Source organism: Oncorhynchus keta, chromosome 24 (assembly GCF_023373465.1).
Source record: "Oncorhynchus keta strain PuntledgeMale-10-30-2019 chromosome 24, Oket_V2, whole genome shotgun sequence".
In the NCBI taxonomy this organism is placed as follows: domain Eukaryota; kingdom Metazoa; phylum Chordata; class Actinopteri; order Salmoniformes; family Salmonidae; genus Oncorhynchus; species Oncorhynchus keta.
This window is the reverse complement of record NC_068444.1, coordinates 37,638,245-37,652,683: the sequence shown is the minus strand read 5'-3', so window position 1 is coordinate 37,652,683 and position 14,439 is coordinate 37,638,245. Positions and strand designations below refer to the sequence as shown.

The following is a 14,439-nucleotide window of genomic DNA, read 5'->3' as shown; positions in this document are numbered from 1 at the left end:
CTCTGCTCTAGCAGTGGGGATGATTATGGAGGAGCGGGGTGGTGTGTGTGTGCGGGGTGGTGAGACAAAGGGAGCGAGAGAGGATTGGGGGGAGTCTGAGCTGTGAGGAGAAGCATGAATGAGGGCAATGGTGACGGCCCTACATGCATAACCCGGGCCTGCAGGTCTATAGACCTTCACATGCCACCCGGTGGCCTGTCTGCACACCGGTTTATTTACAGAAGCCTTGTACGAACAAGCTCTGCATCTTCCGCTAGCGACATACATGGCAACAAGACCTTCTGGCAACAAGACCAAAAGAGCTAAATCAATAGTTGTCATCTCCGACAAGCATTTAGGGTGTCTAGTGTTCAGTGAACATGCGACGTCATTGTCAACATCTAAAACTGGCTTTCAACACATACCGACATGTTGCTGCCTGATTTGAGCTGTGAATCCGTATGCTATTTGTCCCAATTAATCTATTGTAACACACCCACGTAAATGGAGCATCACAGCCTTGTGCACTGAAACATTCAGCCGATACCTTCCGAGCGAGTAAAGCAAGACGTGGCCTGTCCCTCTGTGAGGAGACGAGCGCAGGCAGACAGGACGGCCAGGCTTAGCAGGGCTGACGTAGCTGCTCGGAATGAGAGTTGAGGTGATGCCCGAGCATAACGGATGCTCCCACGCGCATAAGGACAGCAGGAGAGGGGACTGACGCCAGCATGGGGACATTAGTTCCAGGAGCCCAGCACACTGTCACTTCTCTGTCTTAACACTCCACTGGCTCCTGAAGTGAATGAGCATCAAGTCCTCCGGCCTCCGTGTGTGTGTGTGTGTGTGTGACTCTACTGGTAAGTCCCCACAAGAATAGCGAACAAACAAACATTTGACCAACTGGGGACATTTTTGTTACAGTTTCGTCCCCACAGATAAAATACTATATCTAGGGGGTTGGGGGTGGGGGGTGGGGTTAGGGATAAGGTAAGAAGTTGTGTTAGGGTTAGAATGAGGTTTAGGAGCTAGGGTTAGGGAAAATAGGATTTTGAAGGGGACTGAATTGTGTGTCCCCACAAGGTTAGTTATACAAGACTGTGTGTGTGTGTGTGTGTGTGTGTGTGTGTGTGTGTGTGTGTGTGTGTGTGTGTGTGTGTGTGTGTGTGTGTGTGTGTGTGTGTGTGTGTGTGTGTGTGTGTGTCTGTCTGTCTGTCTGTCTCTGGCATGCGTCAAAATCACCATTGGCCAGCAGATGGTCGTGTGAATGATGTTGGGTGGATAGCCTTTGCCACACACCGATGTAATAATGAAAAACCTAATCAAATACCTCAGCCTTGCTCTCACATAAGGCAGCATGGTTCAAAGTTATTTAAAAAGGGCAGCGACTGTATTATGACAGCAGGCTTCCTGCACTGTCTGCTGGAGCGAGGCAGGCAATCAAATAGCTCCGGCTGAATTAGTCATGCCTCCAGGCCGGTGCTCTAACACGCAGTCCCACACACTCCTCTCTCTCAGTCCCTAGCGAAGCAGCACTCCTCTCTCTCTCAGTCCCTAGCGAAGCAGCACTCCTCTCTCTCAGTCCCTAGCGAAGCAGCACTCCTCTCTCAGTCCCTAGTGAAGCAGCACTCCTCTCTCAGTCCCTAGTGAAGCAGCACTCCTCTCTCAGTCCCTAGCGAAGCAGCACTCCTCTCTCAGTCCCTAGCGAAGCAGCACTCCTCTCTCTCAGTCCCTAGCGAAGCAGCACTCCTCTCTCTCAGTCCCTAGCGAAGCAGCACTCCTCTCTCTCTCAGTCCCTAGCGAAGCAGCACTCTTCTCTCTCAGTCCCTAGCGAAGGAGCACTCCTCTCTCTGTCCCTAGCGAAGCAGCACTCCTCTCTCTGTCCCTAGCGAAGCAGCACTCCTCTCTCTGTCCCTAGCGAAGCAGCACTCCTCTCTCTGTCCCTAGCGAAGCAGCACTCCTCTCTCAGTCCCTAGCGAAGCAGCACTCCTCTCTCAGTCCCTAGCGAAGCAGCACTCCTCCCTCAGTCCCTAGCGAAGCAGCACTCCTCTCTCAGTCCCTAGTGAAGCAGCACTCCTCTCTCAGTCCCTAGCGAAGCAGCACTGCTTTCTCAGTCCTCTTTTAAAAGAGAGTAGCACAGGAGGCCTTCATTTTTCAATGCTAATCTGAAGAAACCGCGGCGAGTGAGCGGGGCCTGATCATGTCACAATCGCAGACCAAATTAAAATGATTTGACTTTAATCATACCCCTGCAGATAGTCAAAATACATTTAATTTCCTTCAGGAAGGCAATTCCCTCAGCGTGACGGGAAGCTGCAGAAGCGACAGTTTCAGAGCTGGGCAGCGACGGCGTGGTTCTGTGTTAGTGCATTAGCACCTCTCCGCGACAGCAGGAGGCCTGCGGCTCCAACACTAACCAGGGGAACTGGCTGCATATCTGCCTGCCTGTCTGTTAGCTAGCATCCCACATCTCTACAGTCTCTCTCACATTCTATTCTCCATCTCTCACACAGTCTCTCCTTTCTCTCACCCCATCGCCCCCCTCCCTCTCTCGCTCGCTTGTGTTCACTCCCTCTTTCCCAAAGTCTCCCCCTCGTCTCTCTAACACACACTTGTTCGCTGCCCCTCTCCCCCATCTCCATCTTGTTCATTCCCTCCATTTCTCTATAATGAGATCACTGCTATCTTCAAAGTCCATTTCCGTAAATGTGGTTGGAGGCAGGCAGAGGGCAAAATTGTGCCCCATACCGCATGACCGTGCGCCGCCCAAATGTTGTAACAATGCGGAGGGCTCTGTATATTTCCACGTTGACATGATTGGTTGATGGTAGGTGGGGGCGGGAGGTCCAGTATAAGCACAAACGCACTTCCTTGACAACAGCTCTGCGAAGTGCAATAAGTAGAAATGCCTTGACTTCTGCAGAGGCCGTAATCGCAGTAAATACTCTACGGCCACCGCAGGCGTCGGATTGACGATGCAGCGCCTTTTAGGGTGGTGACACATTTTGTGGAAAACTACTCTTGACAGTTCCAAGTTCAGACCGCAGGGAAATTAACTCCACTTGATGTTCCTTAATAGTGAAGGAATCTCCTATATTGGATTTATTTCTGTTTAATTTTCTGAATTAAGTTTTGTCGCTTTCAACCACTGCCTCCGGCGTCAGTACAGCATTTCCAATAAATAGAAACTAATAACATTGCTCATCTTCCCGACACATTTACTAACAGTAATAGCCTATTGTGTGTGGATACACTTGCTGACCAATGCTACCCTCTAGCGTGATTCTTCTGCACTGCACAGAGACAGCATAATGTAAAAGCCTTCTGTTCAGAGTGCAGCCGTTGCAGTACTTACAGTCTCCTGTAGAGGTCGCTCAAGTACCACTTTCAACGTAGGCTACCAAACAATATGCACCAGTGTGCTTATGGCTCTGATTATTAGCTGCGGGTCAGATATGAAAAGACTATGAGATCCAATCCATGACATGATTATAGGCTAATGTTTTTAGATTATATGGGGTCACACAACTCCTTGACTCAAATGATTACAACTTGCGGACAACGTCACATTAATATGTCTGTGCAGTCCAAAGGTGTGCTTCCTGGAAAATCCCCACATTATCAGACTAAATACAGCCTAACCCGGATCACAGTAAGAGGCGGATTAGCTGCGTTGGGGGGAAAAAAACACAGTATTGAGAAAAAGGAAAGAGGCAAAGAGCTGTGAACTAAGAACACAAAACAGCTTTTAGGGGGTGCTGGCCTGTAAAGGAGATCATTTCCAACAGAGAAACAAAAGCAAAAGAAGCTAAAACAGGTCTTTTACATGACCAAGCGAAAACAAATGCCTGGAAATGAGAGCTGCAATGTGTATTGGAGCTTGTCTTCCAACATTGCCCTAACCAAGGAGAGGTGATTCAGCACTTTTCAGAGAAGTGCTTTGTGTCCTGAACTTGGGTGGTTTCAGAGATGGGACCCACTGTCTGAGTCACTGACTTATTATGAGCCTCCAGGAATACAAAAAAAAAATGTACTTTTTGTCCCCATATTTTCCTCCATATAAAAATGGAGTTCCTCTGTTATCGATGAGAGGAGAAGGGTAAAAAGCTGCTCCTGTAGGCCACGTCACACAGTAATAACTACACTGTCATCCTTCCGCTTGCCTCTGGTACTGAGGCTGCGTCCTCCTCTCTGGCCAAGTGATAGGCTGCTGTGAAACAGCAGGGAAAATCACATGGGGCAACAGCCAATGAGTTCCCTCAAGGAAAGATCATTGAACGGATTCTTTGGCTGGAACCCAGGAAATTGGGTTCTTACTTTCGGGAGGCAGGACAAGGCCCTGACTCCTTCCTTCCTTCATGACTGATCTGACACTCCAAGATTGGTGAAAGCAATAGGTTGGAGACCATGCGATCACTTTCAGATCAGTGATGAGGAAGGAAGGGTGTATTTTAAAAGCATTCAATCAGATTAGAGGAAACTAGACAACTACGTAGCTGTGTTGTACAGGAGCAGAGTGGCACAGCGCAAAGGCAAAAGCCCTGCCTGCATACAGTACACTGGGCAGAGAAATAGCAGCACCATTGAAGACCTGTCTTGTAGCTCAATGTCCTGAGTATTGACGTCAGATTGGGGACAGTGAGATCCCGTGGGCAGGGAGCCCACACAGAAACAGTGCCCGGCAGTGAGCTCATTTAGGTCAAAGTCAGCAGGACAACCCTTGCCCCTCTAGAATACAAATCACCCTGGAAACTCTATAGAACGGAAGTACTTGCCAGCAGCGAGGAAAGTGAAACACTGACTATTAATAAAGGTGTGTAAATTAAAAAGTTAAAGTTAACTGGGCAAAGGTTAAGCACATTATGACAGTCAGCAGGGATTAGACAATCAGTAAAACAGAAACACATATCCTACTCGTTTTCCAACACACTCGCAGTGGGGATGAAAATCACTTTATTGGTCCAACCGAAATTTGACTTGGGCTTTTAACCCACCCACACACATTACTAACCGAAGTACTACTGAAGAGCAACGCCTATCATTCCAATGACGAATGAAATCTTAATCCATTCTGTTGAGATCTGTCAATTCCATAGAATGAATTTCTTCGTGGTCAACTCACTAGAAATGTTGAATACGTTGTATTCTTTCCAGACTTACCATGCTGTTGAGGTCTGAGTTGTAGCTCCCACAGGGCTGTGTGGTGGTCCCCAAGGGCTCCAGACCCTCCTCGTCCCACATGTAGGTCCCCCCCGAGCCGGAGTCTGAGGGAGACAGGTCGAGGGAAGAGCCGAGGGGGTAGTCTGCACCCCCGGACAGGGCCTGACTAGCACGCCGAGACAACGCCCCTAAGCCCCCTCTACCCCCTATAACAGAGAGGAGAAAGAAGAGGTTTTACTCACCTGCTACCTAATCACTGAGGGAGATCTGGTTCATTTGTTTTAGTTAGTATCGTATGTCATTTAGGGCCCACTTCCCAGACACAGATAAAGCCTGGAGTCCTGGATTAAAACGCATCGCCGATGGATGTTCTCCATTGATAGTGTTTTCTAGTCCAGGACTAGGCCTAATCTGTGTCTGGGAAACCGTCCCTTAGACTTTAAAAAGTCAATTATTTGGATTAATGTGAAATTTTACCAGTGAGTCCCATTCCGGCCCAGTCTACACTGTCAGACAGGAAGCTGTTAAGGCCCGCCATGGAGGTGCCACCGTGACGGTGGATGAGGTCGGCGTTGTCATCATCTGCCAAGACAGAGTGTGATTGGTCGAGCCCTCCATCACGGGCAGGGAGCAGCAGAATGCCGTCTCCTCCGTTCCCCAGGTTGTCAAAGTCGTCCATGTACTCCTCGCTGGTATCGTTGCGCTCCAGGGAGGAGGTGGAGGAGAGGGACATGTCCTCCAGGCCTTCCCCCAGGGGACGCACCCCGCTGGGGGCCGTAGGCTCCTCTTGCAGGCCTTCCGTTACGCACTCTGGGGTGCTCCCTGGGCTGTCAGTGTTGCTGGATGGGTCTGGGGTGACAGGGGGTGTCTCCACCGAGTTCTTCCTCCCCTCGCTTTCCTCTGTGTTGCCCTGGACCTTCTCGGTGGAGGTGGCCAAGATGGGGCGAGGCTGCTTGATAAGTGAGGGCCGTGTGAACCTGTATCTGAGGGCCGAGGGCCTGGTGTTGCAGGAGGCTGAACTGGGGAGTAAGGAATTCCTCAGTGTGGTGGGGGGCAAGATGCAGCTAGCTGTTCCCACCACAGCCCTGCCTGCTGCTAGTCCATGTCCACCCTTACTGAGGTGTAGGCCGTTCCCTCGCCCCGCACTACTCAGCACAGGTGTCGGTCTGGTTAGGGGCGATGTCTTGACCAGTCGGGACTTGGCTAGAGGCCTGGGCAGCTCCTTGGTAAGCTCTGAGGCCCTGTTGAAGGAGTAGGAGCGGATGATGGGCGGCTGGGTGGGGGAGGGGATCCTCTTGACGTGGGTGAGGCTCCGGGAGCGCACCATGTTCTCCTCCGAGGCGGTCTCCAGGCTGTCGCTGGACTGGGAGTGGGACAGGCTGCTGGTCAGGTTGCTGTGGGGCGAACCACAGCTCTGGCCCCGCCTGAGGGAGCCATTCCCAGACCCAAACCGTCCATCACCACCTGTCTGGCCGCTGAGGCCCGCTTTGCCGTTGCAGAGACTCTGTCCAGACAATGCCTGTTTGGGGATGGCCCCATGAGGCCCAGTTTTGGAGGGTATAGTTCTAGGGCTGTTGGAGGATACCACAGAAGCACACCCCCGTACCTTAGCCGTGGCAGGCATGGCGGATGGCTTCTTAATCTCCCGTACCGCCGCTGGTGAGGGCTGCGGTTGTCGGAGGTGATGCCCACCTCCAGTTCCACCCTCCTCCCCCGAGTCCATCCCCCTCTCCACAGCCTCTCCTCCTTTCCCCTTCAGAGAGGAAGGGGGGGGCATCCGCATTGTCCCGTTCTGCCTGGTGGTGGCAGTGGGTAACCCTTTGCCCGTGGTGCTGGAGACGGGTTGGTGGCGGGTCCCATTGGTCAGTGGGGCGGTGGCAGCCACAGCCGCGGGGCGCGAACCAAACTTGGGCAGCCTGGAGACCATGGTGGGCACGTTGGGAACCGGATCTTCCATCAGCTGCCTGCTGGACCATGGGTGTGCTGGGCTGGCTTGAGCTGTAGAGAGACGGCGGACAGGAGAAGGACAGAGAGAGAGAGAAATGGGAGTGAGAAGCGAGAACAAGAGGAAAAGGAATGAGAAAGGGGAAGAGAGAGAACCAAAGCGGTGAGAACATGTCGTGATAAGATTAAAACACCCCCAAAACATGTTATTTCTAAACACAAATGGACATTTACAGAGGTAGACGTGAAAGTAACTGTCCAGTGTTTCCAGATTGCTATGAAATATGACCTATAATTCATTACAATATGAGTGAAATAGTTTTCCTTCCAAATTGTTTGTTGTGTGTCAAAAATATGCTTTTGTGTTGGAAAGATGTGGATGTACCCAACAGAATGGTGTTGGCGTATAAATCAAATGTTAATTTGTCACATGCGCCGAATACAACCTTACAGTGAAATGCTTACTTTACAAGCCCTTAACCAACAATGCAGAATAAGAAAACGCTAAATAAAGTTACTTTAACTTTTTAAAGTAAAAAAAGTAACGAGGCCATATACAGGGGGTTCCAGTACAGAGTCAACGTGCGAGGTAGTCGAGGTGATTAAGGTCAAATGTACATGTAGGTAGAAGCAAAATGACTATGCATAGATAATAAACAGCGCGTAGCAGCATCATAAAAAAGGGGGTCAATGTAAGTAGTCCGGGTGGCCATCTGATTCATTGTTCAGCAGTCTTATGGCCTGGGGGTAGAAGCCTTTCAGACCTACTTGCAGCTTGCTGTCCGGTAGCAGAGAGAACAGTCTATGACTTGGGTGGCTGAACTCTTCTGACAATCTTTAGGGCCATTCTGACACCGCCTGGTATAGAAGTCCTGGATGGCAGGAAGCTTTGCCCCAGGGATGTACTGGGCCTTATGCACTACTGGGGCTGTTTAGGAGACCATATTACCACCAGCCTGGCAGTCATGAACGCAGTAAAAATCTACATGACTGTCGAGTCATGGTAATCTCCTTTAACACACTATGGTACGCAGGGCTCTATTGTCCCTCTAGCCACTCTGACATCAATGCATTCATGCAAATACAATGGAAAACTAACCGCACTGCGATTGATCAATTTGAAGAAAGAAGTTCAACAATAGGTTGAAAGAGTGGAAAACATGGTTGTGGGCTAACAATGAAATGGACAGCGATTTCTAAGTGGATGATTCATTCAAAACACTCATATGCATATTAGAGCTCACGCATGAGAATAGGCCTATACATGAGCCCGAAAAAACAAATGATTAAAATAATGATTGTGCTGTTGTAACATAGCCAACAGTATTTACACATGGAAGAAAAAACATTTAAATACTGATGTAAGATCTTTGGTACATAATTTGTCTAGCCCAATTTAAACTAAATCAGATTAAACATACAATTGCCCAATTTGTTTTCGATTTTGAATAGTCTAGTAATAGGGCTTTTTTTCCCATAATTAATAGACTGACATTACTTTTAGCTACAGCAACTCTCACTGTGATTCCATCTCCGCCACTCTCTTTCATTACGTTCTCGCAGAGAGAGGGGCTGTCAACATGTTTGATGAAATATGTAGCGTTGTGAAAACATGTTACTATCGATGTTCCCGAACAGATTTCACTTGGTTTCCCAAGTGAAGCACTGGGTAGCTAAAGGAACAGGTTTGGAGAGCCCATGGCATACACAGTTTGGGCAAAATATCATCTGTGGCATAACAAAATAAATTGGCAAAGCATACCCAACATGAGAAAAACGTACCCGCAGGAAAGTGGCCTCGATTCACTATTCCAGTGTTAACAGATGACATGTCTTTTTTTGTCTTGATGGGGATTTGACAACAGAGTTACACATGGCGTAAACAATTAACAAGTCAATAACACAGTAGGAAAAAAGGGGAGTCTATATACAATGTGTGCAAAAGGCATGAGGAGGAAGGCGAATAATTACAATATTGCAGATTAACACTGGAGTGATAAATGATCAGATGATCATGTACAGGTAGAGATATTGGTGTGCAAAAGAGCAGAAAAGTAAATAAATAAAAACTGTGGGGGTGAGGTAGGTGAAAATGGGTGGGCTATTTACCAATAGATTATGTACAGCTGCAGCGATCGGTTAGCTGCTCAGATAGCTGATGTTTGAAGTTGGTGAGGGAGATAAAAGTCTCCAGCTTCAGCGATTTTTGCAATTCTTTCCAGTCACAGGCAGCAGGGTACTGGAACGAAAGGCGGCCGAATGAGGTGTTGGCTTTAGGGATGATCAGTGAGATACACCTGCTGGAGCGCGTGCTACGGATGGGTGTTGCCATCGTGACCAGTGAACTGAGATAAGGCGGAGCTTTACCTAGCATGGCCTTGTAGATGACCTGGAGCCAGTGGGTCTGGCGACGAATATGTAGCGAGGGCCAGCCGACTAGAGCATACAAGTCGAAGTGGTGGGTAGTATAAGGTGCTTTAGTGACAAAACGGATGGCACTGTGATAAACTGCATCCAGTTTGCTGAGTAGAGTGTTGGAAGCAATTTTGTAGATGACATCGCCGAAGTCGAGGATTGGTAGGATAGTCAGTTTTACTAGGGTAAGCTTGGCAGCGTGAGTGAAGGAGGCTTTGTTGCGGAATAGAAAGTCGGCTCTTGATTTGATTTTCGATTGGAGATGTTTGATATGGGTCTGGAAGGAGAGTTTGCAGTCTAGCCAAACACCTAGGTACTTATAGGTGTCCACATATTCAAGGTCGGAACCATCCAGTGTGGTGATGCTAGTCGGGCATGTGGGTGCAGGCAGCGATCGGTTGAAAAGCATGCATTTGGTTTTACTAGCGTTTAAGAGCAGTTGGAGGCCACCGAAGGAGTGTTGTATGGCATTGAAGCTCGTTTGGAGGTTAGATAGCACAGTGTCCAATGACGGGCCGAAAGTATATAGAATGGTGTCGTCTGGGTAGAGGAGGATCAGGGAATGGCCCGCAGCAAGACCAACATCATTGATATATACAGAGAAAAGAGTCGGCCCGAGAATTGAACCCTGTGGCACCCCCATAGAGACTGCCAGAGGACCGGACAGCATGCACTCCGATTTGACACACTGAACTCTGTCTGCAAAGTAATTGGTGAACCAGGCAAGGCAGTCATCCGAAAAACCGAGGCTACCGAGTCTGCCGATAAGAATCTGGTGATTGACAGAGTCGAAAGCCTTGGCAAGGTCGATGAAGACGGCTGCACAGTACTGTCTTTTATCGATGGACGGTTATGATGTCGTTTAGTACCTTGAGTGTGGCTGAGGTGCAGCCGTGACCGGCTCGGAAACCAGATTGCATAGCGGAGAAGGTACGGTGGGATTCGAGATGGTCAGTGACCTGTTTGTTGACTTTAGATAGGCAGGGCAGAATGGATATAGGTCTGTAACAGTTTGGGTCCAGGGTGTCTCCCCCTTTGAAGAGGGGGATGACTGCAGCAGCTTTCCAATCCTTGGGGATCTCAGACGATATGAAAGATAGGTTGAACAGGCTGGTAATAGGGGTTGCGACAATGGCGGCGGATAGTTTCAGAAATAGAGGGTCCAGATTGTCAAGCCCAGCTGATTTATACGGGTCCAGGTTTTGCAGCTCTTTCAGAACATCTGTTATCTGGATTTGGGTAAAGGAGAACCTGGAGAGGCTTGGGCGAGGAGCTGCGGGGGCCGGAGCTGTTGGCCGAGGTAGGAGTAGCCAGGCGGAAGGCATGGCCAGCCGTTGAGAAATGCTTGTTGAAGTTTTCGATAATCATGGATTTGTCGGTGGTGACCGTGTTCCCTAGCCTCAGTGCAGTGGGCAGCTGGGAGGAGGTGCTCTTGTTCTCCATGGACTTCAGTGTCCCAGAACTTTTTGGAGTTGGAGCTACAGGATGCAAACTTCTGCCTGAAGAAGCTGGCCTTAGCTTTCCTGACTGACTGCGTGTATTGGTTCCTGACTTCCCTGAACAGTTGCATATCGCGGGGACTGTTCGATGCTATTGCATTCCGCCACAGGATGTTTTTGTGCTGGTCGAGGGCAGTCAGGTCTGGAGTGAACCAAGGGCTGTATCTGTTCTTAGTTCTGCATTTTTTGAACGGAGCATGCTTATCTAAAATGGTGAGGAAGTTACTCTTAAAGAATGACCAGGCATCCTCAACTGACGGGATGAGGTCAATGTCCTTCCAGGATACCCGGGCCAGGTCGATTAGAAAGGCCTGCTCACAGAAGTGTTTTAGGGAGCGTTTGACAGTGATGAGGGGTGGTCGTTTGACTGCGGCACCGTAGCGGATACAGACAATGAGGCAGTGGTCGCTGAGATCCTGGTTGAAGACAGCGGAGGTGTATTTGGAGGGCCAGTTGGTCAGGATGACGTCTGAGGGTGCCCTTGCTTACAGAGTTAGGGTTGTACCGGGTGGGTTCCTTGATGATTTGTGTGAGATAGAGGGCATCTAGCTTAGATTGTAGGACTGCTGGGGTGTTAAGCATATCCTAGTTAGGTCACCTAACAGAAAAAACTCTGAAGCTAGATGGGGAATCAATTCACAAATGGTGTCCAGGGCACAGCTGGGAGCTGAGGGGGGTCGGTAGCAGGCGGCAACAGTGAGAGGCTTATTTCTGGAGAGAGTCATTTTCAGAATTAGTAGTTCGAACTGTTTGGGTATGGACCTGGAAAGTATGACATTACTTTGCAGGCTATCTCTGCAGTAGACTGCAACTCCTCCCCCTTTGGCAGTTCTATCTTGACAGAAGATGTTATAGTTGGGTATGGAAATCTCTGAATTTTTGGTGGCCTTCCTGAGCCAGGATTCAGACACGGCAAGGACATCAGGGTAAGCAGAGTGTGCTAAAGCAGTGAGTAAAACAAACTTAGGGAGGAGGCTTCTGATGTTGACATGCATGAAACCAAGGCTTTTTCGATCACAGAAGTCAACAAATGAGGGTGCCTGGGGACATGCAGGGCCTGGGTTTACCTCCACATCACCCGCGGAACAGAGAAGGAGTAGTATGAGGGTGCGGCTAAAGGCTATCAAAACTGGTCGCCTAGAGCGTTGGGGACAGAGAATAAGAGGAGCAGGTTTCTGGGCATGGTAGAATATATTCAGGGCATAATGCGCAGACAGGGGTATGGTGGGGTGCGGGTACGGGTACGGCGGAGGTAAGCCCAGGCACTGGGTGATGATGAGAGGTTTTATCTCTGGACATGCTGGTTGTAATGGGTGAGGTCACCGCATATGTGGGAGGTGGGACAAAGGAGGTATCAGGGGTATGAGGAGTGGGACTAGGGGCTCCATTGTGAACTAAAACAATGATAACTAACCTGAGCAACAGTATACAAGGCATATTGACATTTGAGAGAGACATACAGCGAGGCATACAGTAATCACAGGTGTTGAATTGGGAAAACTAGCTAAAACAGTGGGTGAGACAACAGCTAATCAGCTAGCATAACAACAGCAGGTAAAATGGCATTGACTAGGCAACGGGGCCGACAGATAAAACAAACAAGCAGAATGGAGTACCGTGATTAATGGACAGTCCAGCGTGCATCAGCTATGTAGCCAAGTGATCAGAGTCCAGGGGCAGCGGTGGATGGGGCATGGGGGCTGGACTGGCGAGTGTTATCCAGGTTAAAAAAAACTAACAATGACTAAATAGCTTGTAGCTAGTTAGCTGGTTAGCTTCTGGAGGTTCTTGAGTGTGTTCTAAAAATTAAAAATAATAGCGATTCCGTATCACACTGGGTGAGGCAGGTTTCCGGAAGATATAAACAAATTTTAAAAATCGGGAAGAGATAGAAAGTACATATGGGCCACTGCGATGCAGACGGTTAGCAGGCCTGTGCTAACAAGCTAACAGATTAGCAGGCCGGGGTAAACAAGGTAGTAGTTAGCGGAACTGGGCTAAACAAGCTAGCAGTTAGCATGCCAAATTAGCAAGCAAGGAGATAGCGAGGGCTAGAGAGTTAGCCTTTGGAGAACGTTGCGATGGGGTGAGTCTGTTTATTCCTCTTCATGCAGTGACATCGATAGACCGGTCGTGGGTCCGGGTATAGAAGCCCAGGAGTATGCTAGGAGCACAGGAGCTCTGGCCGGGCTAGCTTCAAGCTACGTGGGTGGAAACGCTAGCCAGGAGTAATCAACCAGGGTTGCGGTTTTGCTCGATAGCTAGTTGTGAAGATCCAGCTGAAAAAAATGTTCCGTTTGCGGAGGGAATCCGGGGATAAAAAATAAATAGGTCCGTTATGCTCTGGTTAGCGTCGCGTTGTTCGAACTGGCGAGAGCTTTCCGAGCTAAAGGTTAGCTGATGACCGGTTAGCTGAAGACCGCTAGCATAGCTGGTGGTTAGCTGGCTAGCTTCAGTTGAGGAGTTCCGGTTCCGAAGTAAATATAAATACTTTAGGAAAAGTAGCTACATTGGGTGAGGAGGATTGCAGGAGAGTATTTGGAAGCTTAGGTTTAGCAAAATGTTTTTAAAGATATGCGAAGAAAAATATCTAAAACGAAAAAGAGACGATACGACAGGACGACTTACTGCTACGCCATCTTGGTGTAACAGGATACTGTGTATGTTGGGTAGCAACCTTTTAGTAGCCCATGTGCCTCACGCTAATAATTTGGTCCCTTTTCCCCTCTTTCATCTAGTGTTCTGATTGGTGGTGCACGTGCACATGTAGCCTATAGCCTGTTTTAGAGAAATGTAATCAAATATTGTAAGCCTGTTTTAGAGAAATGTAATCAAATATTGTAAGCGCTTTCATTGTCTGCTTATATGACCCTGTTATTTAACCTACGGTTCTGACTTGGTGTTCAGGGAGAACAGTAACACCATGCTCTGAATTCTGTCGCTGTACATTTCAACGATTGCCTCTTATCCGCTCGTCGTTCCCTTATGCCATAGTTTGTACATCTCAAATTGTCAGTAGAAACTACATTTGTTTATGCAAGTCAGCCATGTTGTTTTTTTTGTGTGTTTTAAAGGCAGTAAATGAGGCTGAATGAACTGTAGCAGTGGTAAGGTGTTGGGACTCTGCTGTTGGGACAGCTTTATGTTGTGCCTAACAGTTTCTGGGCACAGTTTGTCACCGTTATAGAGCCATTAATGTATTGTTTAGTGTTGTGTAGTGGCTTTGCTGGCATGCATACATTTTTTATTTTCTTGCCCCACCAAGATTTACATGCTAAAATCGCCACAGCAATAGCCAATAGTCGCATCATGCAGCCCATATATCTTTTGATATCTAAGGCATTCTAATGTTTGTATCATTCACAAATAAAAGTTGTCAAATAACTCAAAATCTAGCATATAGAAGAACCTGTTTCAAATGATCACTTTTACGCTCAACATAGCC

At 48.5% G+C, this 14,439-nt stretch overlaps 1 protein-coding gene across 3 annotated transcripts in view; it reads right to left on the bottom strand.

Moving 5' to 3' along the window:
* Positions 1-14,439, bottom strand: part of LOC118357505 (serine-rich coiled-coil domain-containing protein 2-like) — a 75,043-nt gene that overhangs the window by 36,029 nt on the left and 24,575 nt on the right. For all 3 annotated transcript variants that reach the window (XM_035734656.2, XM_052478281.1, XM_052478280.1), the window contains exons 2-3: positions 5,614-7,134; positions 5,137-5,342 (exon numbers count right to left, since the gene is read on the bottom strand). In XM_035734656.2, coding sequence (XP_035590549.2) covers positions 5,137-5,342; positions 5,614-7,093 — 1,686 coding nt within the window. In that variant the 5' untranslated portion in view covers positions 7,094-7,134. The remainder of the gene's footprint in view (positions 1-5,136; positions 5,343-5,613; positions 7,135-14,439) is intronic.